Source organism: Dreissena polymorpha, chromosome 14, assembly GCF_020536995.1.
Source record: "Dreissena polymorpha isolate Duluth1 chromosome 14, UMN_Dpol_1.0, whole genome shotgun sequence".
Classification (NCBI taxonomy): Eukaryota; Metazoa; Mollusca; class Bivalvia; order Myida; family Dreissenidae; genus Dreissena; species Dreissena polymorpha.
Genome location: NC_068368.1, coordinates 63,973,172 through 64,000,602, shown reverse-complemented (window position 1 = coordinate 64,000,602; position 27,431 = coordinate 63,973,172). Strand labels below are relative to the sequence as shown.

Sequence of the window (27,431 nt, the reverse complement as noted above, 5' to 3'; positions counted from 1 at the left end):
TTGAACGAAAGATCCTTGGCTTTTCACATATTTATATTTAAAAAAATGTAATTTGCAGTAAAACTAAACTGAACTTAACATTTTTACTTACATACTTGGCGCATTGAAATTTCTTTTTTACATACTTGGCGCATGTGAGAACTTATTCAAAATATAATGCTTCAATAATATATGTAGTTTATAATATTAAATGTAAATGTTAGTCTGAATTACATATACGTGGTAAGCGATATATAATTATTTTTGTGAAGATAAAATATTGATGTCATAAAATAAATTGGTATAATTAGATGTCTGTTATATATAGCTGTTTTGTTATTTCAGAATGCTCCAAAAGTCAAGTCTATCGCTTCATCGCTTGAAGAGAAAGCGCTTGAAAACATCGCAAACAATACGATTAGTTACACCAAAATGCATTTCGTCAACTGCATGTCACACTGGAGCTTGTCTGCAATAAATTACACCTGTGTTAACGCCCATTAAGTCACCATTTTGTTCACTATTGTATAAAGTATCTTCACCCAAAAAGCGAGCAAAGAAAAGCATTGCTATTTTTGAGCAGCAGCCATCTTGCGAAAAATATGCCGTGGCATTCATGACGCTACTGAATCAGATTTTCTTCTAAACATTAACAATTGATCAGTCAAAACGAAAAGCGAACAGTTAAGTGGAATCGATATCGTGTGAATCTCAAAGCTATGAGAACAGTACAACACAAGCAGACACTTTAACGAGATAAATATTCGTAAAATAGTTAGTACTAATGTATCTAAGATATAAAATATGTGTATATTTACCTCTCAAATATTAACTCTTATCAGATTCTACCACCTCCTTTAAATACTAATTTTATGCATTGTTATAGACTTTCCGAATGCTTTAAGAATGCTTTGTGCTATTTTATGCCAAATACAAATTATGTTAATGTTATGTCATGAAATAAAATTTAATGTTTATAAAGAAGTCATTATGACCTAGTGTTATATTTTATATGCAACATCATATAGAGGCCCTCGAATACATGTATGTGTTATTTAATCTTGACTGGGGTCAGAAGTTGCCACACGCAGGAAGTAAAATATTTTATTGAAGCTAAATAACTGATCAAATAACTTCCTACCGGACATGTGCCCAATTTGATAGGGGGGGGGGGGGGGGGCAGATATAAGATATTAGCAAAAAACAGCAAATACACATTACAAAAGTTATGATGCTTCAAGAGAAATCTACTGGATTAAAGCATTTTCAGGACTTTTATATTTATTATCTGTTTTATATCTATTATACCCGGTACATGAATGTCTTCCTATCAGAATATACTGCTGTTGATAGCCTAGCGCAATGTTGAAATTATGCATTTGTACATTTCAGCATGTGGTTCATTACAACTAGTGTTTTGTGTATTTTCTTCATTGTCAGATATAAGTTCCAATAGACAACATCAGTGCAGCACTATTTTTTTATAAACGATAGTGTTAACAAGGTTTTGCTATAGCCATACAAGGTAAACTGCCCCGCTTCCTAGTGGCCATGTTTTTCAACGGACCGTAACAATTTTCGAATTAAGCCGATGTATCATAACAACAAATGTTCGGACCAAATTTCATGAAGATTGAAGTATAAATGTGACTTCTAGAGTGTAAAAAAGGTTTTACTATAGCCATGTGAGCAAATATGCCCCCCCCCCCCTGGCGGTCATCTTTTTCAACGAACCTGAACCATTTTCAAAGAAAGCTGACATATCATTAAGACAAACGTTGTGCCCATGTTTCAAGAAGATTGAACGATAAATGTGTATTCTAGTGTTAACAATATTTTTCTTTATTTTGACAAAGTGACCTAGGTTTTGATCTGGCTTGACCAAATTTCGAACACGACAAAGATATCACTGGGACAACTTTTCTTACCAAGTTTCATGACAATCAAGCAATTAATGTTACCTATAGAGTGCTACCAAGGAAAAATGTTGACGACGCATTAAGGACAAATGGTGATCCTAAAAGCACACCATGAGCTCATTGTGCTCAGGTGAGCTAAAAAATAAGAAACTAAACGTTATATGTTTTATGTAACAAATGTAATTTTTATTTGCACTAAACTAAATTTCCAGTGCTTTGTATTGGTTATGTCATAGTCAGAGAGGTAAAGAGTATGCTCATATACAGTACATAGATTGGCATGTTAAGAAATTAAAATATTTGACTGTAAGTTTAAATAAATTATTTATCACAGTCATTCTCAAGATTTATTATAGTCATATCACTGTGATAATTTTCTCATCAATCCCTTGACCGGTTCGGCTGTTTAGAGAAATTAGGGGCAACAATACAGAAATCCTTCTCCAGTCAGGTCTGTTGTGTGCTGCTTAGAGTAATTCATCCATGCCGGAAAGGGATGTCCACTCTTACATTATCCATCCAGCTTTTCTTCTGACGGCCTCGGCGTCGACCTCCCTATAACGTGCGCTGGATAACAGTCTTGCACAGAGATTCGTGTCGGGTGACGGTTCCAAACCAAGCCAGCTGTACCTAAGCGCAAATATTCGTGATCATGGTAGTGCAGTTATAAAATTGCCCTTACCGAAGCTTGTTTCATTCCGTTCAGTGTTGTATATTTCCCAATATGAAACAATCAAAAGCAATCCAGTGTAATTTGTCCACTTCATATTGAGGGCTTAATTTATTTGCCCATCGATATGTAGAGAGAACATTACCGGATTCGATTTGCTGTTGGCATACATGGTAAAGTCTTCTTGGACCTTGTGTAGTACAATCTGATCTCAGTTCTGAAATTTAAATATAATAGCATACAGTTGACAATATAACAGCAAATACATTTTTAACACATTGAATAAACACACATTTACAGATGGGCATGAAGAATTTCTTTGCCTATTGATTTTTGTAGTAAAATTAAAAAAATACTAGCGTTATAAATCAAGTTATTGGTTGATCACTGATGTTATTACAATTTTATTATTATAAACATCGCATTAAAAGTAAAAACAGAAGCAGTTCAGATGATGTACTCAAACCGTTCAGACGATGTACTCAAAAACAAAAAACGTTCAGCCGATGTACTATTTTCCAAATTACTCGCCACAGATCTAAAAAAGCTTAAACAACGTGAAAAAACCTTGAACGAAATATTCTAAAAATGTTTGAAAGCAAAAACTGTGGTATTTATTTGTTTGTTTGTCATCTTGAATAGCAAACGCGTCCAAATAAAACATGTTCAGACGATGTTCAATTTTCATTGTTTATTGTGTCTGAATGAATGAAACTACAGAAATCTAAGAAAAACGACAATTACCAGAGCACATAAGGAGACAAAGCGGGTACTTTGCGCATAGTTATCATTAATTTAGATATTATACAATATGAAAATACCTTGATTTTCGTCATTAAGCGAGAGCTTTTTCCGCCATTTTGTTCGTAGGATGTACTTTTGTGATCACGTGATTTCCCGCAGTGCGTTTAACATGGAGTGTTCTTTAACTTGTTTAAAAGCTCCACTTCGTTTACAAACAAAAACAACTTCGATTCTGTTTAAAGGGGCACTACCGTAATTCTAGCGTACGTTTTTGTCATTTAAAACTTTTTGTATCATAAAACATACATATGGGCCTCGTCCTGTGATAACTGGCCTCAATGATTGTGTGTAAATGTCGTCCCTGATTAGCCTGTGCAGTCCTCGCAGTCTAATCAGGGAAAACACCTACAGCTTTTATGGAATTCTTCGTTTTAAAGAGGTTTCTTCTAAACGGGATATCAATGTAGGCGGACTGCACAGACTAACCAGGGACGAGACTTGCCGCTGTTATGGAATTCCAAGTTTTAAATATCGAGTCCTCTTCTAAACGGAAATGCTGTCGAAGCAGACTGCATAGGCTTATCAGGAACATCACTATTCGTTTGTTTTATTCGTTAAAATAAATTGTCATCTACACAAAAATCCAGCATAGATGCATAGTTTCGTCCCTGATGAGCTTTTAAGAACTAAACAGGCTAATCCGGGACGACACTTAACGCTTAAATGAAATTTATCGTTTAAAGGAATCCTCTTCTAAACAAAAACACTGCCTTAACTAAAAATTCCATTAAAGTGGAAAGTGTCGTCACTGATTAGCATATTCGGGCTGCTAAAACCACCTACCAGTACATATGGTCTTCACTTACCAGTACATATGGTCTTCCTCTAGTACCCGTATAGCCCACCTACCAGTACATATGGTCTTCACCTACCAGTACATATGGTCTTCACCTACCAGTACATATGGTCTTCACCTACCAGTACATGTGGTCTTCCGCTAGTACCCGTATAGCCCACCTACCAGTACATATGGTCTTCCGCTAGTACCCGTATAGCCCACCTACCAGTACATATGGTCTTCACCTACCAGTACATATGGTCTTCCGCTAGTACCCGTATAGCCCACCTACCAGTACATATGGTCTTCACCTACCAGTATATATGGTTTTCCGCTAGTACCCGTATAGCCTACCTACCAGTACATATGGTCTTCCGCTAGTACCCGTATAGCCCACCTACCAGTACATATGGTCTTCACCTACCAGTACATATGGTCTTCCGCTAATACCCGTATAGCCCACCTACCAGTACATGTGGTCTTCCGCTAGTACCCGTATCGCCCGCCCCGGGCTGCTAAAACCACCTACCAGTACATATGGTCTTCCGCTAGTACCCGTATCGCCCGCCCCAGCGCCTTCTGGTGGTCGGACAGGTGTTTGTCAAGGTCAACCTGACATTTCTCGCTCAGGTATTCCATGATCATCTGCGAGTCCCCCATGGTCGCACCGTTATACTCGATCCAGGGCGACTTATCCTTGGGGCCTGTCTTGTAGCCAAGCTCGTTCTGTAATGAGGTAAATTAACCCTTAAAGACCTTTCTGAATAGATTCAAGATACTTAGCCCTCATTTCCAACCCTAAGATACTAATGAGCAGCAAAAAGTATGAGACCTCAACAGCCTACGAGTTACTTTTGGGCTGTTTTGGTTTTATGCTGGGGGAATATCGCCATTTCCTCATTGCTTCTGAGCGCGAAAGGGTTAAAATCGTATTCAATGACACAGCCACTTATTCACGTGTCATTGTTTGTTAAAAAATAAACAAAAAATGAGACGAAACACTTACACACATAAAACCGTTGTCGAAGCCACGGTGACGCAATTTAAGTGAGCTGTCTTGACCTAAAGTTGCATCCCCAACATAAATTTCAATTCTTTGACAATTACATGTGACCATAATGCTACTTGTAGAAGTGGAATCAAGAAGTAAATGCAACTCAATGTACATTATGCATTAAATATTAAGTTCAATATTAACTTCGTTAATCAGGATACAATTGAATCGTTTGCTTCCAACCGCATAAAATTTGAAAGCTGAAGCGTTGCGTAAACACTTTCTGTAAGTGTTATATGCTAAGTAATATTAACCAACACAAATGCGATGCATAGAGAAGCTATATATATTATTTTCTAGTTTCATATCGGTGCGCAGAAGGTCCTAAATGAATTCAACGGTAATCTAAATATGTCTTTCTTTCATTTTGCACGTGAAAGTTTTATCAATGAGCGACACATCAAATCAAGTGAATCCGGAAATTCCGTTTGTTGAAAGCCTCCACGTGTACGTGAACGTTAAGATCTCACCGTGTGCAAATATTTCGAACATCACCCACATGACACCGAAGAATTCTGTTGAATCTGGCAAGAGTAAGGATTTGAGGATCTTGGAAAACTTGGCTTCATGCACGTGAGTAACGTGTCGTCCCAGCTTAGCCTGTGAGATCCGCACAGGCTTATCAGGGACGAAACTTTCCGCTTATATGGAATGTTTCGTTTAAGTAAAGTCTATTATAAACGAAAATACAGCCTAGGCGGAAAGTGTCGTCCCTGATTAGCCTGTGCGGATTCTACCGGCTAATTTTCTTGTGATAGCAGAGATTGTATGTTAAAGCATGGAACGACAACTCTGCGTGGAGATTGTATGTCAGAGCATGGAACGTAATCTCTGTGTGGAGATTGAAAACTTGAAAGATCGAACGCACCTTGTAGGGGATGTTGGTCATACGTAGGAAGGTCTCTAGTTTGAGACAGAAGCCGGACATGCTCGGCGCACGTGGTCCGCGAGGGAACTGGTGCAGAATCACGGTGTCCGCTGGGTAGTCCTTCCCGCATTGTCTGAAACAACAGACAAGCATTTCATATGAGCCGCGATATGCGAAATGAGTCTTATGCTATTCGCGGCGAGCGTTGCTCAAGACCCGCCTGCGCATCCCCGCAGTCCGGTCAGGAGCTACCCTGTCCACCATACAGTCAAGAAAGGTTTCGTGGTCCCGTTAGCAGACAGGATTGCCCCTGGTCTAACTGAGCGGAACCTGTCGTAATTTGGCGCGACGTCGCATGACGTCGCTGCGCGAACTGCAACGTCATTATAGACGTCACTACTATTGTTGTTGTTATTGTTGCCTTAACGTACAAATAAATAGGTCGAACCTGGATTGAATTACGTTTCTTTCAAGTACATTTGCAATAACTATACGATCGCCGACATTGGTGCCGTGAGATAAAAGAATACGAGAATGAATTTGCAAAAACTACAAACGCTCCGAGATGGCAATAAACGGGTTATTCAGCGATATTTGGACACTCTGACAGACGCCTATACGCTATCGCTCATGGAATTTATTGCCACACTCGACGCTCTGGAGAAGAAAATCACGCAAGTTTCGTTGCTCACCGAGGACATATTGTCAAAATTGGATACAGAAGGCATTGAAGAGGAAATATTAGCCACCGACGCGTACTTGTTGGAAATCGACATCAAACTTCGCACGTTGCGCACGGTACGAAGTGAGAAAGAGGGCGGCCTCCAATCTTCAAGTGTCGTTACAATGCCGCGATCCGAACTTTCGGTTCACACACCAAGCGCCCACTCCGCGGAACCCATCAGTGAGAAACATGCACAACTAAACCTACAGAACAACAGCCAAACGCTAAGTGATATTTCGTATGTTTCCAACTCTTCACAGTACCACCGACTTCCGAAACTCTCTCTGCCTACATTTAATGGTGATATTTTACAATGGCAAACATTTTGGGACTCGTTTGAAACAACTGTGCATTTAAATACAAATCTATCGGACATTCAGAAGTTTAGCTACCTGAAATCTCCGTTGGAATGCGACGCGTCTAGAACTATTGATGGTTTCGCTTTGACAAACGCTAATTACAAACGGGCTATTGAACTGCTGAAAGAACGATATGGACAGCAACACAAAATCACCCACGCAATTATGCAGGCACTGCTTCAATTACCGGCTCCTCTCTACAACCTGCAGAGTGTTCGAAGTTTTTATGACAAAATGGAGACACACATCCGGAACTTGGAATCCATCGGCCAACAGCAGGACACGTATGGCGATCTGCTTGTTCCGGTTATATTAGAGAAGCTACCGGCAGACATTAAGCGAAACCTGGCCCGAGAACGAGGAGATACTAACTGGAAGCTGTGTGACCTCCGCCGCGCTATCTACAGAGAGCTCGACATCATGGAAGCCAGAAGTGCATCGTATCCGGAAGTCGCCCAGTTCATGAAAACTGCGTCATTCTACGCAGGGACGAACCACGCTAAGAAGGCTAAATTCGACAAGAGCGAATCCTTGAATGTGAAGAAACAAACATTTTCTTGTCCATTCTGTCACGAGAAACACAAACCCACAGAATGTTCGAAATATTGCAGCCCTTCCGAGCGAATAAGCGTAGTCAAAAAGGACAAGCTGTGTTACAATTGTCTAGGTAAGCATCAAGTTTCACTTTGCAGATCGCGTGGTCGTTGTCAGCAGTGTCACCGGAAACACCACACGAGTATCTGCAACGCCAGCAGCGATGACAAAGCTAGACATGAAAGCACACCGGAAACATCGTCTTTGAGACCGGAAGCTACTGTTTTCCACTCTTCTATGAAATACCCACACTCTGGTGTTCTTCTAAAGACGGCAATTGCTACTGTAGGTATCAAGGAGACGGCCGTCGATGCAGCTATCCTCTTCGACGAGGGCTCCCAGAAGTCTTTTATTACGCGGCAGCTGGCAGACCAACTACAACTTCCGGTTGATGGTATTGAAATGTTGAACATTGCGTCATTCGGTGGAATCACAACGAGAGTCCAACACGTTGATCGCAGTACAATTTACGTGAAAACAGACGACAACGGAATGATCCCATTGAGCGTCCTGGTTGTTCCAACAAAACCCATTGACACAAGCCTCGTGTCAGTTGCAGCAACATTTCCCTATCTCCGACGAATGAAATTAGCCCAACAAGTCTCAGTCGATTCAATGCTAGACATTGCCGTTCTTATTGGCGCAGACCACTACTGGGACTTGGTTGAAGACACTGTTATTCGCGGGAACGGTCCTACAGCTGTGAAGTCAAAGCTAGGCTACCTACTGTCGGGTCCTGTTCATACGGGGACTACATCAAAAACCACAGGCAAGAGTCACATGATGAACGTGATCGCAACCCGCCCGCCGAACGACTCAATACTTGAGCGATTTTGGAAACTTGAAAGCATGGGTGTCACGTCAGATGGTCAGGACCAGAAAGAGCTGGACTACATTCAAGAGTACCAAGACAAGTGCATTGCATTTCGTGACGGACGTTATGATGTCAAATTACCATGGAAACAAGACCACGCACCATTACCCACGAACTTTGAAATTGCCCTAAAGCGGACAATGGGCACTATTCATAGACTCCGTCGTGAACCAGAAATGCTTCAACAGTATCATGAAGTTATCAAGGAACAGGAAAGACGTGGTTTTATAGAGAAAGTTTGTGTCGATAAGGAGTCACCGTCTCAAACAGTCCACTACATTCCACACCATCCAGTACGGAAAGACTCATCTACAACCCCTGTTCGTGTAGTCTATGGCTGTAGCTGCCGAAATTCTGCAAGTTACCCTAGTCTAAATGATTGCTTGGAGTCAACCCCGCCTCAACTGAATGACTTGACAACGCTGCTTGTACGATTTCGAATGCAAAAGTATGCCGTTACTACAGATATAGAAAAGGCATTTCTGCACGTCGGCCTCCACGAAAATGACCGAGACATGACCAGATTTCTTTGGTTCGAAGATCCTTACGATACACAGGATAAAGTCGTAGTGTATCGCTTCAAAGCTGTGTTGTTCGGCGCGACCTGTTCACCTTTCATTTTGAACGCCACACTTTTAAAGCACCTACGCCAGAACAAAGAATGTAACGCTGTAAACGTGATTGAGCGTGATCTTTACGTCGATAACGTCATTTCGAGTTTTGAGTCTGAAACGGAAGTGTTGAAGTATTTTCATGAATCTAGAACGTTGATGTCAAAAGCTGGCATGAACCTTAGATCGTGGTCGTCAAACAGCGAAGCACTTCAGAAAGTAGCTTTACGGGAAAACGTCCTAGATGAAGAAGACGTCACCAAGGTTCTCGGTCTACGGTGGAAGACGGAAAGTGATACAATGCAGTTTGTCATAAGGAACATTCCAGAAGTACCTGAGGTCACAAAAAGAATGATACTGAAGTTTTCGTCTCAGATCTACGATCCTCTTGGCCTACTCAGTCCTGTTACAGTGAGGGCTAAGATTATGCTGCAGGATATTTGGAAAGGAAATTATGATTGGGATACGCCTCTGCCATCTGCTGTTCAAACATCGTGGTCCAACATTGCTGCTGATCTCAACACAGCAACGGAGATGACAGTCAAACGCCAGTTCCTATCCAGCACGGATGATGGCAAAGAAACGAAGTCACCAAAAGAGCTTCATGTGTTCGTTGACGCTAGCATGAAGTCATATGGTGCGGCAACATACGTATCGAATGGGACAGGTACATGCCTAGTGATGGCGAAAAACCGGGTTGCACCGCTGAAATCGTTGACATTACCACAATTGGAACTAATGGCTGCCTTAGTAGGGGCAAGGTTAGCTGCACATATTCAGCAGGCAATTATGGCGGACAAGATAACGTACTGGTCTGATAGCCAAATTGTTCTTCAATGGTTATCAAGTACAAAGGTGCTGAAACGATCTGTCGCAAATCGAGTGTGTGAAATTAAACAACTGACTAAATTTTATGAATGGAGATATTGCCCTACGAAAGACAACCCTGCTGACCTCTTGACACGCGGGATATGTTCTGAAAACCTTTTACACAACAGGTTGTGGCAAGAAGGTCCTCGATGGCTTAATGACAGAGGTCGTTGGCCGACATGGATTCCCAGCAATTCGCATGTTAACACAGTAATGAACGAGCCATTGCCAACGCAACAAAGAAGTGAAATCTTGAACTCAAATATTTTGAATGTGATTGACATAACGAGATACAGTTCATACAAAAAGTTACTTCGTGTGACAGCATTTGTACTGAAGTTCGTAGCAAAATGTAGACGAGAACTTGAACAGAACGCATGCAGTGGTTTGTCAGTACAGAATGTATACAAGGCTGACACCCTATTGATTAAGCATTGTCACGAAATGGAGTTTCGAAATGAAATTACTAGCTTACATTCCGGACAAAGTAAATTACCACTAGTAAAACAACTCAGTTTATTTCTGGATGATCGTGGGATTCTTCGATGTCGAGGGAGAATACACAATGCGCCAGTTGACGAAGACGCCAAATTTCCGTTCCTGTTGCCTAAGAAGCACGTGCTCACTCGACTCATAATCCAGGAAACACACGCCCGCCATCTTCATGCAGGAGTGAATGCTACAGTAACCCATTTATGACAGAAGTTCTGGGTTCCCGCGATCCGTCAATGCGTACAAGCCACCCTTCGCCAGTGCGTCACATGCCGCCGCGTTTCCGGGAGACCATATGTGGCCCCAGACCCACCCCCATTACCGAAGGCAAGAGTTCAAGATTCTGCGCCATTTACAGTAACAGGAGTGGATTTCACTGGCGCTCTTCACATTAAACAGACTACCGGAAGTGACATGAAGGCCTACATATGTCTGTTTACATGTGCTGCAACGAGGGCTGTTCACCTAGAAGTTGTTACCAGTCTGTCAACAGAATCATTTCTTCAAGCGTTTAGAAGATTTACAAGTCGGAAGTCTTTGCCTAAAATTATGATTTCTGACAACGCCACAACATTCATCGCAGCTTCTAGAGAGCTTATGAATCTAAGATATTCAACCTCAGTTCAAGACACACTGAGCAACCTAGGAGTCGAATGGCGATTCATTCCCCAGAGAGCCCCTTGGTACGGTGGGTGGTGGGAGCGTCTTATTGGACTTACTAAGACAACCCTAAAGAAGATACTCGGACGTGCCTACATCAACCTCGAGTTATTACAGACGATCATTACGGAAATCGAGGCTGTCATTAATGATCGTCCTTTGTCACACACGTCTTCCGCAATCGATGATCCGGTTCCTTTGACGCCTGCACATCTACTTTACGGTCGTCGCATTACGTCACTTTCGCATGGTGAGACTTCTTGCGTCACTGATGGACTATGGACACCAGCGAGCCATGACACTATACACGCTATGGCTAAGAAGAGAGCGCACATCATCCAGCAGTTCTGGGGTCGCTGGAAGAAAGAGTACCTGACAGCCCTTCGTGAGCGACATCGTGTATCCGGAACCAACGCCCAGACGATTCGGGTCGGTGATGTCGTCCAGATACATGACGAGACATCGAGATGTGATTGGAAAATAGCTGTAGTGACTGACGTGTTGACCGGAAATGATGGACTTATTCGCGCTGCACGTGTGCGCACAAGCAATGGTCTGTCCACAAAGAGACCTATAACAAAACTATATCCACTCGAAGTGAGCGAGTTGACAAACAATACTCAGTGAAAATAGTGTAATACGATAGACATTGAATAGTGTGGTGTAATTTCTAATCAACATTGACATGTATTATAAAATAGTGTTTATGTTATGTTAATATTATGTAAGTATTCACTTTGCTTTCTTTGCGCGGCCCCGAGAATGTCGTGATTTGGCGCGACGTCGCATGACGTCGCTGCGCGAACTGTAACGTCATTATAGACGTCACTACTATTGTTGTTGTTATTGTTGCCTTAACGTACAAATAAATAGGTAGAACCTGGATTGAATTACGTTTCTTTCAAGTACATTTGCAATAACTATACGTTCGCCGACAGAACCACAGGCTGGTCTGGAATTACGGTGGCCGCATAGACCCATATTCGCACGACGCGGCTGATATAGTAGCAACAGCTAGTGACGTAGAAAGAGTCCCATTTCAGCCAGGCAGTGTTTGGGGTCCGGGAAACGCCACTTCTCAATTATTATTTTTTATCTTGAAAACGTCTTTTGCGTTTTAGATGCCATTTCAGCTACGTTTTCTGATACCATTACAAGAATCGTTAATGCTTTGTATAGATAGATGGTTCAGTTACGCCAAAGATATAATTTTCATATATAATTATAATTTATTCATTTACTTTAAATTAAAAAAAAAATAACACATGGTTGCATATGCTGTTTAATATGTTCTCTTCGTAACGAGATAAGTGTGCATAAGGTGGACTTGTTTTTGTGCTCTACTTTGGAATATCGTTAAATTTATAAATGTGGTATAACGTTTTGTAATGATGGGTGCAAAAAGTTTATCAAAATGCCATTATTTATGTGAGTGTATCAAATTGTCTTCATTAATGTGATTTCGCTTTAAACAAAGTGTAACAAAAAATGCCCACATTCCCGTGGTATTGCGGGAACAGATGTTCTGCAAAATTAATTTAAGCCTACGCATAAATTTTATTTTCCCTCTACCTCATAGTTCAAAAGTGAAATAAAACTCTCTCTGTCAAAACAAGGTTTTATGCATGTGCTTTAATTGCCGTGCCAGATAAGCCTGTGCAGTCCGCACAGACTAATCAGAGACGACAGTTTCTTCTTTCATTTTTATTTTTCGTGTAAAGAAAGTTTTTTTCTTAGCAAATATTCAGTTTAAGCGGAAAGTTTCGGCCCTGATTAGCCTGTGCAGATTGCATAGGCTAATATACACAACAAAAGTTATAACCGACCACTTGATATTTTGGGATATTTAAACTCTGCGTAATGTGCTTAGCAAAAACAAATTATACCAAATACTTAAACATTTTATTATCACCATTTGTACAATATCAATAGGTCGGTTATAATTTTTGTTGAGTAGTACAATACGTTGCACAAATGCATTACAAAACCGTTTTCGTAGAGCGCGGCCCAAATCTGATTTGAACAAAAGAATACATTCAGAATAGCAATTGAATGAAGTGTAACGTGTATACATTCAGAATAGCAATTTAATAAAGTGTAACGTGCCTCGAGGGATGGAAAAGTTTCGTTCACTAAAAGAATTTTCATTCTGAACAATTAAAACATATATGCGCGTATAATTCTTATTTTATGGTGTTATGTTGAACATAAAATAAATCGCGTTCAGAATAAGTCTAAATAACGGTATGGCAAAACAAATATCATCGAACGGCTGTAATACGGTCAATTATATTTATAAACATATTTAGATTCATGATATATAGGATAACTACTATTTATTTACTGTCGATGACATTCAGCAAAACTATAAACGGCTTGAAGTGAGATATTAAATTAAGAGGGGCAGGTAGTCCATACTTACGGAATACCGTTAGGGCCATCTTGGTTACACATTAAAATCCAGATGGCGACATTGCGATAGCACAGGTATTGGACGCATGGCCAAGTAAAGTCACTTTAACACTATCAATATGTCATAAAACAATTTTTTACATCAAAAAAATATAAAAATCTGATATAATATATATATATATATATATATATATATATATATATATATATATATATATATATATCAGAATTTAAAAAATGATGAAACAAGTTGTTTTATAACATATTGATAGTGTTAAAGTGACTTGGCCTCGCGCCCAATACCTGTGTGCGATAGTGCAATAGTACGATGGCGACCATGCGATAGTACAATGGCGACTGTAACGTTATTGATGAATATTACAACTATAAATGAAATTAAATATATAAATTGGAAATTATTAATATCTCTTTCATTAAAAATTAATTTGTAAATTTTAAATCTATGTTTAATTATAAAGAATATAATTGTAAAATTAAGATTCTATAATTTTATTTAAACCATTATTTTGATCAAAATTATATAACTTAACTTTACAATTATATTCGTTATCATTAAACATATATTTATAATTTTCCAAACTCAAATATTTTATTATTGATATTTTTTAATGCAAGAGTTATTAATTATAAATGAAATTAAATATATAAATTGGAATTTAGTAATAACTCTTTCATTAAAAATATTAATAATAGAATATTTGAATTTGGAAAATTATAAGTATATGTTTTATTATAAAGATTATAATTGTAAAATTAAGATTCTATAATTTTATTTAAACCATTATTTTTATCAAAATTATATTACGTAACTTTACAAATATATTCTTTATCATAAAACATATATTTATAATTTTCCAAATTCAAATATTCTATTATAAATAATTTTTAATGCAAGAGCTATTAATTATAAATGAAATTAAATATATAAATTGGAAATTATTTACAACTCTTTCATTAAAAATATCTCGGTCAGATAGCATGGTATAAGGTCAGATCGCATGGTATAAGGTCAGATAGCATGGTATAAGGTCAGATCGCACGACATAAGGTCAGATCGCACGGCATAAGGTCAGATCGCACGGCATAAGGTCAGATCGCACGGTATAAGGTAAGATTGCACGGCATAAGGTCAGGTTGCACGGTATAACGTCAGATCACAAGGCGTAAGGTCAGATAGCATGGTATAAAGTCAGATTGCACGGCATAAGGTCAGATCGCACGGTTTAAGGTCAGCTCGCACGGTATAATGTCAGATCAAACGGCATAAGGTCAGATCGCACGGTATAAGGTAAAATCGCAAGGTATAAGGTAAGATCGCACGGCATAAGGTCAGATAGCATGGTATAAGGTCAGATCGCACGGCATACGGTCAGATCGCACGGTATAAGGTAAGATCGCATGATATAAGGTCAGATCGCAATGCATAAGGTCAGATTGCACGGTATAGGGTCAGATCGCACGGTTAAGGTCAGATCGCACGGCATAAGGTCAGATTGCACGGTATAAGGTCAGATCGCAAGACATAAGGTCAGATAGCATGGTATAAAGTCAGATCGCACGGCATAATGTCAGATCGAACGGCATAAGGTCAGATCGCACGGTATAATGTCAGATCGCATGGTATAAAAGGTAAGATCGCACGGCTTAAGGTCAGATCGCACGGTATAAGGTAAGATCCCACGGTATAAGTTCAGATCGCAAGGTCAGACCGCACGGTATAAGGTTAGATCGCACGGTATAAGGTCAGATCGCGGTCAACATTGTTACAGATTGCATAGGCTAAAATAGGACAATACTTTACACAAATGCATTAAACCCCGTTATCACAGAGCGCGACTTAAATCTGATTTGGACAAAGTATACATTCAGAATAGCATTTTAATGAAGTGTAACGTGCCTGGGGCTATGGAATACTTTCGTTCACTACATGTATTTACATTCTGAATAATTAACCCATTTATGCCTAGCGTCTAGAAAAAAGACCTTGGCATACAGCGTAGACCCAGATGAGACGCCGCATGATGCGGCGTCTCATCAGGGTCTGCGTTGTTTGCTTAAAGGAATTTCTGTAAGAAATATTATTAATATAGAAATAAATATACTAGACATCCTTAATTTTGGAAATAAATTGATCCAATTTAGAAGGATAGGAGAATCCACTAGGCATAAATGGGTTAAAAGTTAGTTGCGCGTATAATTCTTATTTTATGGTGTTACGAGTAAACATAAAATAATTGGCGTTCAGAATAAGTCTAAACAACGGTCTGGCAAAACAAATCATCGAACGGCTGTAATACGGCTATTTATATTTATTAGCGTATTTAGGTTCATTTAATATAGGATAACGACTATTCATTAACTGTCGATGACATTCAACAAAACGATTATAGATACACTTTCGCGTAAGTGGATAGGAATGTCATAATCACTAAGGAAATACTATTAACTCAATGTTAAACTACAAACTAACGGCTGTGTTTGCGATTGGCTTACGATTGGTAACGACAACTGTATGTGCGCATACCGATGACCAGTTAACAAGTCTGAGTCTGTCTGTCTGTCTGTCCGTCCGTCCAATCTGTCTGTCATTTTGTCTGTCTGCCATTTTGTTTGTCATTTTGTCTGTATGTCATTTTGTCTGTCTGCCTGCCTTTGTCTGTCTGTCTGTCTGTCTGTCTGTCTGTCTGTCTGTCTGTCTGTCTGTCTGTCTGTCTGTCTGTCTGTCTGTCTGTCTGTCTGCCTGTTTGTATGTCCGCCGGTCCATCCGTCTGTCTGTGTGTCCGCCTGTTTGTCGCTCTGTCTGTCAGTCCGTCCGTCCATCCGTCTGTCTGTCTGTCTGTCATTTTGTCTGCCCATCTCGTTAGTCCGTCCGTTCATGCGATAGCCCTGTCCAGTGAATACGTTCGAAAAATGAATAGAGTGGAACCACGCTGTACTTTGATGCAAATATAATAATAATACTATAATATAACGCTATGATGTTTACTTGACGTGGATATTGTTGACTGCACACATGCTTTCAATCCACATACAATGTTGTTTGATAATAACATGAATACTTGAATCTGCATAAAGACGGTAGCAAAACAACTGCTTAATATATGATATACAACGGCATCAACTGGAGAACAATGATTGAGCATTTAACATAAAACACGATTATATGTAAAAATGTTCGTACAAACAACAATACAAATTTGAACAGGCATGCAAACTGCTGATCTTAAAACAAAAATGCACCTCTCACCTTGATTTTCCCATGAATAAACCTAGAAATTTCCAGAGGCAATTCACATAGAAATTGAATATTTATCCTAGGACACTGAACAGTAAACGCATCTGTTAGATTCGCGAGCGCTTATATTGAAACATCGCGAGGCAACTGTGCTAATTCGAATCGCGCGTTCGGCAAAAATGTATCCTGGTAAACGGCTTGAAGTGAGATATTAAGAGAAACTCAACAGTTATACTGGCCCGTATATAATGCAATCACAGTTAATGAAATGAAACTGCGTTGGTTGCTAAAAAAAACTAAACCGTTCTTGGTAACAACTGCTGTTGTTGGCTTTCTTTTGTTTCTTTTTAATACTTGAAAGGTTTCCCTTTAAAACGGAAATGCGAAACAACATGAGTTTTATTTCCCGTGATTTTTATTGCTTTCTACTCCCATGTTATTTCTAATGTTATGGTCTCGGTTTGAAGTTTTGCAAGCATCAGAAACAATAAATATATACAAAAAAGACATAAAGCGTTTATGTTGGTGTATGTCGGTAAAGCTAAGCAATTATAGGAGTCGCGTTCTGAGAAAACTTGGCATAATGCATGTGCGTAAAGTGTCGTCCCAGATTAGCCTGTGCAGTCCGCACAGGCTAATCAAGGACGACACTTTCCACTTTTATGACATTTTACGTTTAAATGAAGTCTCTTCAAAAAACCACATAAGCCGTAAAGTGTTGTCCCTGATTAGCCTGTGCGGACTGCACAGGCTAATCTGGGACGACACTTTACGCACATGCATTATGCCAAGTTTTCTCAGAAAGCGACACATATCAATGGGCTCAAAAATCGCGAATGTTTTTTCTTAGCACTTTTAGCTGCCTCACACCCACATCAATTACGGAGTGTTCCGCCAGTTGTGATGTTTTATTGTGCATTATAGGATACTTTTTATAAGTTATCTACAGACAAAAAAGAGATAAACTGTGTAAACATGAATAAAACACGTGCAGAATAACCGCCCAAACGCGAATCATCAATACATCGGTAAAATATCTATGAAGCTTTCTTCGAACAGACCTGTGTAAGTGGTTTGCCAAACACGGCTATGAGTATTTATTAAAATTTGAAACGACCTGTGCACGTACTGTGTACAGCTATGAACATTTATTAAATAAATGCGATCATGCTAGTAATATTTGTCAAGTTGATTGAATTATGCATATTAAATCGATCAAAAATGGAATATAGCATTATATTTTTTAAAGCACAATGAGAACCTAATATTTACCTGCCATGAGTAAATAATAAGGCTGACTGCGATCTGACCCTATACCTTGCTATCTGACCTTATACCGTGCGATCTGACATTATACCATGCGATCTGAACTTAAACCGTTGGATCTGACCTTTTACCGTGCGATCTGACCTTATACCATGCGATCTGACATTATACCGTGTGATCTGACCTCATACCGTGCGATCTGACCCTATACCTTGCGATCTGACCTTAAACCTTGCAATCTGACCTTATACCGTGCGATCTGACCTTATATCTTGGGATATGACCTTATACCGTGCGATCTGACATATGCCGTGCGATGTGACCTTAACCCGTGCGATCTGACCTTATACCGTGCGATTTGACATTAAACCATGAGATCTGACTTTCAACCGTGCTATCTGACCTTATTTCGTGCGATCTGACCTTAAATTGTGCGATCTGACATTATACCGTGCGATCTAACATAATGCCGTGCAATCTGACCTTATACCGTGCGATCTGACCCTATACCGTGCGATCTGACCTCATAACGTGCGATCTGCCCTTAAAACGTGCGATCTGACATTATACCGTGCGATCTTACCTTATACCGTGCGATATGTTCTTATACCGTGCGCTCTTACATTATACCGTGTGATTTGACCTTATACCGTGCGATCGGACCTAATACTGTGTGATCGACCTTATATCGTGCAAGATGGAAAGTAATGCATTTGAAAAGAGAGTTCACAATTGCCCTGCTGGAACGACGGCTTATATTAACCTCAATACTTTAACATATTTAAATGTCAATAATAAACAAAACACGTTTGTATTTAGAAAAATATCTGCATATTGAACAACGATGCTTTACGATCTACAACCAAATTCGATGAAATGATACCCCCTTCATATTAATTATGTTCAAGGATTGGTGCAATTCCCTTGATAAATGGTAGTATCCTAACAAAAATTGTAGGTTAATTGTTTGTTTGCATTGAATTGTTTTTCTAATCGATATATGTGCACCCATGAACTTTCTTTCATGTTGATTTTGTATGATATAGCTCTGAAAAGGTATTTCATACAAAGATTACTAATGACAAAAGCTTTTTTAGAAAGTGTAGGGTTATGGTTCTTCATTGATATCTAAAAACCCATGAAGTTTATTGTTAAGATCTTGTATTTTATCTGAGATATAGTCCTGAAAAGTTCCATCATACAAAAACAGCAAATGGCAATAACTATTGTTTTAGATAATGTGGTGTTATGGTTCTAATTCATTGCAATTTCCTCATTAACATCAATACAGTGAATACATCATGAAGTTTCATGTTGAAATCTTGTAATGTATCTGAGATATAGCACTGAACAGTTACATCATACAAAGCGAAAGTGGGCAGTAACTCCTATTTAACAAAGTGCTGAGTTATGGTTACTGTGCATGTTACTTGTCCTCCTTAATATATATACACCTATGAAGTTTCATGTTGAAATATGTTATAGTTTCTAAGTTATGATCCGGAACCGACGGACGGACGGACAACGCCCAAACTATATCACTTCCCCTTCAACATAAAGATAAACAAATGCACAGAATTCAACATGATTTTAATTGCTTAACTTGAGAACTTTACGTATAAACGCTTAAGCTCGGACAATTAGCCAAATGTAAATGTGCACACACTCATTGTGTTATAGAAAGTAGAGCGTAGAACTGTTATATCAACTTAGCCTTTCTGTTGCATATAAAATAATTGTATGCTGAACATTTAGTTTTCATCGTTGCAAAACGCAATGCTGCATCCCTATACTTTTCATATGAGGCAATTCACTATTTGAATTTTGTTAACGCTAAACTACAGCAAATAGATAGTCCACTAAAGTGTATGTTAATTCAATTGAGTCAGATTTTATTATATTTCACGTTTTTATTTCGCGAATTGTTGGTATTGTTGTACATAGGTCGAGTAAGGTCAAAACCTAGGTTTAAGAGCTACGGCGAAAAAAATCGAGATGAATAATATTGCTATCCATACCTCGGTTCAAACTGCTGGCGCCGCTTTCTGACGATGTAAACAGTTCCCGCCGCTAGCACAGTGCACGTGACGCACCACGTGATTATCTCCATGGCAACCTTGAGCGATGATATGTATATAGCGGTAAAAATCAATGCAACAAGTTATACAAATTTCTGTTTTAAATTAAATCCTTTATTACACAATATGTAAACTCTCGTCGTTGCACTTTATTGCTAAGAGCTAAGACTGTGTTTCTTTCCTTCCAACTGCATTAGTTTGTTTTACCACACGTGTTTCTACAATAGTTTCACTTTTTTAAACTCCTATTTCTAAATCTGTGTTTTGTCTGTTCGGAGTTTTCGCCGTCAGTAACAGTATTTTATTCCTATCTCTCCGATGATCCAGTCTTTTCTATTGTACAACATAAGTTTCTGTTTGATGCTTGTAAGAGATAGATCTTTTATTGGTTGAAACATGACCGCGGTAATTTTTCAATTGTTATTAATAACTGTTCCATTTCTTCTATTGAATTGTTTATATCCGCTGACCGTTGCTAACAAAAGTTATTACAAATAAATACCCTACAGGCAATAACATCTGATTTAAATAATAGATGTAAATATAGTTAATGGATTAAGTGACATAATGAAACATTAAGTGATTGGTAAGGTTTGGCAAAAGTCGTTAAACTCAAAACAATATTGCGAGATTCTTCACTGCATGACTTTGAAAGGCGGACATTTTGACTACAATATACATTCTTCTTGTAATCATTTTTTTTACAAATCTTTGAATAAAAATATTTTCCAAATACATATGGACTGATGATTATGAAGTTATCCTAACACAGGGAAGAGAAGTAGGTAAAAAACTAAGAAATCTCAATACTTCATTAAAGAAAATTTATAAGAATTGTCAAAAAGGCATTGCAAATATGTAATGTCCATGTTTTAATTAAAAACAAATTCAATGTAAAGTTTATTTTATCCAGCATCACTGAATTGCTACACATTTTTATGGTGAAATGTTTACACTTCAGTAATTTAATCCATTCAAATGGCTTTTTGATTGATGGTTTTACGGTATAATTTAAGTATTAACTCTGTATTTTGCCTAATAGAGCCAACATGCATATTAAAAGGAGTAATATCATCGCTAAAATCAAAGGGGAAAAAAAAAAGTAATGAACTTCAATGAAAAAAATACCGGTACATAAGTTCTTTCTAAATATCAAACTATGGAGAAAAGCCTATCGAGCTGTTTACCCTACCAAGCTGCAATATTTAATTAAGATCAAAACGAGTTTTTATATGTGTATCGTTCTGGGAAAAATGGACTTAATGCATGTGCGTTAAGTGTCATCCCAGATTAGCCTGTGCAGTCCGCATAGGCTAATAAGGGACGACACTTTCCGCTGTTTTGACATTTTTCGTTTAAATGAAGTCTCTTCTCAGCAAAAATCCAATTAAGGCGTAAAGTGTCGTCCCTGTTTAGCCTGTGCGGACTGCACAGGCTAATCTGGGACAACACTTTACGCACATGCATTAAGCCCTGTTTTCACAGAACACGAATCATATCACATATACTGTTATGGCAATTGGTTACTTGCCTTAAATAAAGGACGAACTAATTGTATATAATGAGAATGCAATCCATCAGCTGGAGTTTCACTTCTTTATCTTACATCCGTTTCACTTAAATTAACATAATAAAGGCACATGTACGTATCCAGAAGGGATATTAATAAATACATCACTCGCATTTAACACAAACACGTTGTTGCTGATTAAAGCATGTTATTTATTATGCACGTAATTTAAACTCATCTAAAGTATTTTAATTCAAGATATCCGAATACGTAGCAAGAGCTTATAATATTTTTTACTCAGTCACGCGGATATATTCACATACAAAAATGACAACATCAACATCTAAACACAAGAGTTACGCACTGGAAAATATACATGGTTTACATCAAACTATCCGTCAGCTACACGAATAAACAACACTCGACATCCACAATACGGAACAGCGCAGTTGACAAATAGCGAGTGTTCGAGCTCATACCACCGTGAACTGAAAGAAGCTGTATCCGTGACGGACAGAGCGTCTCCAGCACATTCGATGTTTAATTAAACCATTTATGCCTAGTGGACTCTTCCATCCTTCTAAATTGGATCAATTTATTTCCAAAATAAGGGATTTCTTGTATATGTATTTCTGTATTTAGAATATTTCCTACAGAAATTCCTTAAGCGCAGATCCTGATGAGACGTCGCATCATGCGGCGTCTCATCTGGGTCTACGCTGTTTGCCAAGGCCTTTTTTTCTGGACGTTAGGAATAAATGGTATAAATCGGTTTTTGACATATCTATAGATTTGTTTAAAATTCTTTATTGAATTGCACAGAAACTTCGCCATATGCAATTTAAAGATGATAGATTCAGTGAATATGACTGGACACATGTTTTAATGTGATAATTAACACATGCACATAATGTATATCAATTTGTTGTAGTTAAAGTATTCGACATTATTACACTTTTCTTTGATATACATTCCTGGCTTAATCCCAATAATTTGTTTTTAGATCAGATTTAAAGTTTAAATTAAAAATATATATAATTATAACAACACTTGGTTTTTAAAAGATTAATGGTAATATTTTCTCTCCTTTTAATTTTCTCAAGATTTATTATTCTTAGATGTATTCACTTAAAATAAGTTTTCGCGGCTTATTTTACATTATAACATATTGCTGGTCATAAACCTATAGATACAAAACAGAAAACCAAAAGAAGAATGGAAGTGAAATTAAAACATATGAGTCAACCGGCCACACGCGAAGTATCCGTACATATTTTAAATATTTATACGCGCGTTCTTCGGACAAACCTGTTTTAGTGGTTTGTCGGGCATTGCTATTTGATTCGAGTATTAACAGTATCGAGAATCATCGCGCCCATGCTTAATACATTAGTCAATATGGTGGAATAATTATTGTTAAATTAATCCAAAACAAGAAATATCTTTAAAAAAAGATATACGGCGTTGATTGCGGTTGGAGTTTATGAAAGGTAAAGAGTTCAATGAATGAGATCAAGGATAGCGAATGTCTTTCTGTGCAGTTCTTAGCTGCATCACACGCAGTACGGGATGTTACGCGGAGTTTTTGCGGCTTATTTTACATTATTACATATTGCTGGTCATAAACCTATAGATACAAAACAGAAAACCAAAAGAATAATTGAAGTGAAATTAAAACATATGAGTCAACCGGCCACACGCGAAGTATCCGTACATATTTTAAATATTTATACGCGCGTTCTTCGGACAAACCTGTTTTAGTGGTTTGTCGGGCATTGCTATTTGATTCGAGTATTAACAGTATCGAGAATCATCACGCCCATGCTTAATACATTAGTCAATATATATGGTGGAATAATTCTTGTTAAATTAATTAAACATAATATTTATCATGGTATTGTTGAAAACACATTAAGAATCTATTATTGACATGCCATAATTATATCGCTGGATATCTTCATTTAACATCTTTCTGGTCTAAAGAAAATTGCAGTTCACATAGTACACGCTATAGCGTCTTTATTATATAACGATTATTTTACTGGCCGCGAACTCCGGTCAGAACATAAGGTATTCGTGAAGACCCAGCGTGTATATAAACTCTGACATTCACACACAATAACCGCGAACTGACGAAGGTGTAGAATCTACGCACAAATTGTATTGATGTGAAGAGTTGAGTGTAAAACTGTTCTATCTATCATAGATAAAATTGTTTCATGCTGAACATGCTGAACACGCAGTAAAACAGTGTAGAAAGACGCGGCCATGTTTCAAATGTTCTGGTGGTATTCTCAAATCAGCCAATGGACTAAATGAAGTGTATTCATTCGTGGGTAGCCGCGGGCATTTTTATAAATGTTACCTTAAAGGTCAGCTAAGGTCAAAAGTGACGTTAATCAGCTACGCCGAATAATATGTATCATTGTATTGTTGAAAACACATTAAGAATCTATATTGACATACCATAATTATATTGCTGAATATCTTCATTTAACATATTTCTGGTCTAAAGAAAATTCCAGGTCATCTGGTTCACGGATAGCGTCTTTATTATATAACGATCATTTTACTGGCCGCGAACTCCGGTGATGGTATATAAACTCTGACATTCACACACCCACCGCGAATTGACCCGATACTTCGCGGGTTGAAATGCAATTGCATTAAAGTGAGGCCTCGCTTCCACTGCTCTTTAAACTTTTACATTTTTACATGTTGACAGGAATATGGAAGTAAGTACTAACAAGGGCTGTTTGTAAAACATGCATGCCCCCCATATGAGCTCTCAGTTGTAGTAACAGCCATTTTGTGAATATGTTTTTTGTCACTGTGACCTTGACCTTTGACCTAGTGACCATCCGGAAACCATTTTACTATTTCGGGTCACCGTGACCTTGACATTTGATCTAGTGACCTCAAAATCAATAGGGGTCATCTGCGAGTCATGATCAATGTACCTATCAAGTTTCATGATCCTAGGCATAAGCGTTCTTGAGTTATCATCCGGAAACCATTTTACTATTTCGGGTCACCGTGACCTTGACCGTTGACCTAGTGACCTGAAAATCAATAGGGGTCATCTGCTAGTCATGATCAATCTACCTATCAAGTTTCATGATCCTAGGCATAAGCGTTCTTGAATTATCATCCGGAAACCATGTTACTATTTCGGGTAACAGTGACCTTGACCTTTGACCTAGTGACCTCAAAATCAATAGGGGTCATCTGCGAGTCATGATCAATGTACCTATGAAGTTTCATGATCCTAGGCCTAAGCCTTCTTGAGTTATCATCCGGAAACCACCTGGTGGACCGACAGACCGACCGACATGTGCAAAGCAATCTTCGAAGGGGGGCATAAATATAGAACATAGCCTCTAAGTTAAACGCTTTTGCGCAAGCAATCCTCTGAAAATAAAAGGTTCACGCACAAACTGTATTGATGTCGAGAATTGAGTGTAAAACTGTTCTATCTATTAAGCCTTTTCATTAGAGATAAAATTGCTTCATGCAGTAAAACAGTGTTACAAAGACGCGGATATGTTTCCAATGTTCTGGTGGTATACTCAATTCAGCCAACGGAATAAATGAAGTGAATTCATTCGTACCTAGCCGCGGGAAATTTTATTTGAATTTTATTGGACATTTACAAAGGTCAGGTAAGGTGAAAAGCTGGCTTAATACAGCTACGCCGAATTATCATTCGAGGCTAATAAACAAGATGGCGCGAGCATGATAAAGTTGATATACTTGTAGCTCGAAGCTAGTTCAAAAGTTCTAAGCTGGCGCTGACCTGAAGGCGTGAAAAAAAATACCGTTACTACGAATAAGCATCACCCGTACTGGATATAAGAAAGGGTATCATGCATTGATAATGTAACTATTTGAGTCGCGTTCTGAGAAAAATGGGCATAATGCATGTAGGTAAAGTGTCGTCCCCGATCAGTCCATGCAGTCCGCACAGGCTAATCAGGGACGACACTTTCCGCTAAAAAAATGTCATAAAAGCAGAAAGTGTCGCCCCTGATTAGCCTGTGCGGACTGCACGGGCTAATCTGGGACGACACTTTACGCACATGCCTTATGCCCAGTTTTCTCTTTAAAAATAAAGCGCGTTTGATTGTAATGTTACTTAATTATTCGCAGCTTTGTTGAAAAATACAAAATAGTGTATAAGCACGTGTCATCGTCGTTTGATTTGAAACGCATCGGTCAAAGCCTCGTTCATAGCTTTACAAGAATAGATCAGCAATAAGCGGTACACATTTACTATACTTACACCATTAATTTACTCAAAAGGGGCTTTTTCACGTTTTTGTTATTTAACAAAATAAAAAATATGTTTCAGATTCGCAAATTTTCGTTGAAGTTATGTTATTTGTGAGGAAACAGTAATACTGAACATTTACCATGCTATATTAAGTGAATCTTTTGACAATTTAAACACCTGAAAATTATAAAGCGTTGCAATGCGAAACGATTGAATAATTCGAGTTCTGTTGTCATTATATTTTATGATACTACGACAATTGCTTATACACCACTCATTGTATGAGCACGGATGGCCGAGTGGTCTAAGCGATAGACTTTTACTCCAGGGGTCAGTGCTTCGAGCCCAGTTGAGGGTTACTTTTTTCTTAAATATTATTCTTGTTTTTTTTACTGGAGCTTCTGAGATCCAAAGTTTACATTTATTAATATAAAGCATTAAATGAGAAACTTCAATACATGCCAAAGTCTGTGAAAAGGCCCCTTTAAGGATTATTCAATTGTGTTTTGAAACCATCTTCATAAGCGGTGCACAATTAGTACACTTAGACATTAATTTACTTGAACATTTTCCCATTGAATTGAACAAAAGGGTTATCAAGATGACAAGTGGTGGCCTGAGAAAGGTTCAAATAAAATACTTATATAACATGTCATTGTTAAAGAAATCGGTTCTAGAATTTAAAACAAGGTTTGTGCATTTGTCTGCAATCAATGAAACAGGCGCTGTTATTTTTTAAGAGCATGTGGTTGCGGTACACGCCGTATGTATATAAACAATTACAATTGCGATCGGCACCGTCAATTTGATTAATGATTTCAAATCTGTTTTAGGAACGAAAACAAATTGACGTTGACATTCTCCTAGACATTATTAACGGCCGTTTATCACTGGCGCCACCTCTTTTTTGCAATGCATTAATAAATGAACCAATCCTACTTTCGAGGTTTTTCGCTAAGGACCGGATGTTTTGAAAGTTCACTGATAAATCTTCAGGGCAAGAGGGTTTCAAATCAAAGCGCTGAAGGCACTGGAGTTGTTCGCTATTGCATATTCTTAGACGCACTTCAGTTTTCAAAATTATGTTATAGCTTTTTTTATCGCAAGTTTGAAATGAACACAACCCATTCAAATTTATAAAGAGTGTGTCTTAAAGCACAGGTCGAGATGTGTGTGCACTGTTTAGCCTTATATTTATGTAATAGAGATAACTTAGACAAAATAACAACAATATGTCTCTTTTTTTCACAATTGGTTGCTGCACTGGCAACCATCTTTAGAATTTTGTTTCCTTGCTAAAAAATAACAAGCCTATAATCATGTAAATGTTGTGGTATGTGTATCTAATACTGTTTCTATTTTGTTTAAATTATTGAGCAA

General features: G+C 38.2%; 1 protein-coding gene across 4 annotated transcripts in view; it reads right to left on the bottom strand.

Moving 5' to 3' along the window:
- The window catches only part of LOC127859042 (failed axon connections homolog), a 141,423-nt gene extending 119,322 nt beyond the window's left edge, over window positions 1–22,101 (bottom strand). Inside the window, exons 1-4 of one of the 4 annotated variants that reach the window (XM_052396437.1) lie at window positions 21,964–22,101; window positions 20,209–20,743; window positions 6,073–6,205; window positions 4,680–4,876 (exon numbers count right to left, since the gene is read on the bottom strand). In XM_052396437.1, the coding sequence (XP_052252397.1) occupies window positions 4,680–4,876; window positions 6,073–6,205; window positions 20,209–20,300 (422 nt within the window). In that variant the 5' untranslated portion in view covers window positions 20,301–20,743; window positions 21,964–22,101. Of the gene's footprint in view, window positions 1–4,679; window positions 4,877–6,072; window positions 6,206–16,936; window positions 17,194–20,208; window positions 20,744–21,963 lie in introns of those variants that run through there. The other 3 variants (XM_052396436.1, XM_052396435.1, XM_052396438.1) reach the window with 3 other exon arrangements.
- Between the last annotated feature and the right edge of the window lie 5,330 nt (window positions 22,102–27,431).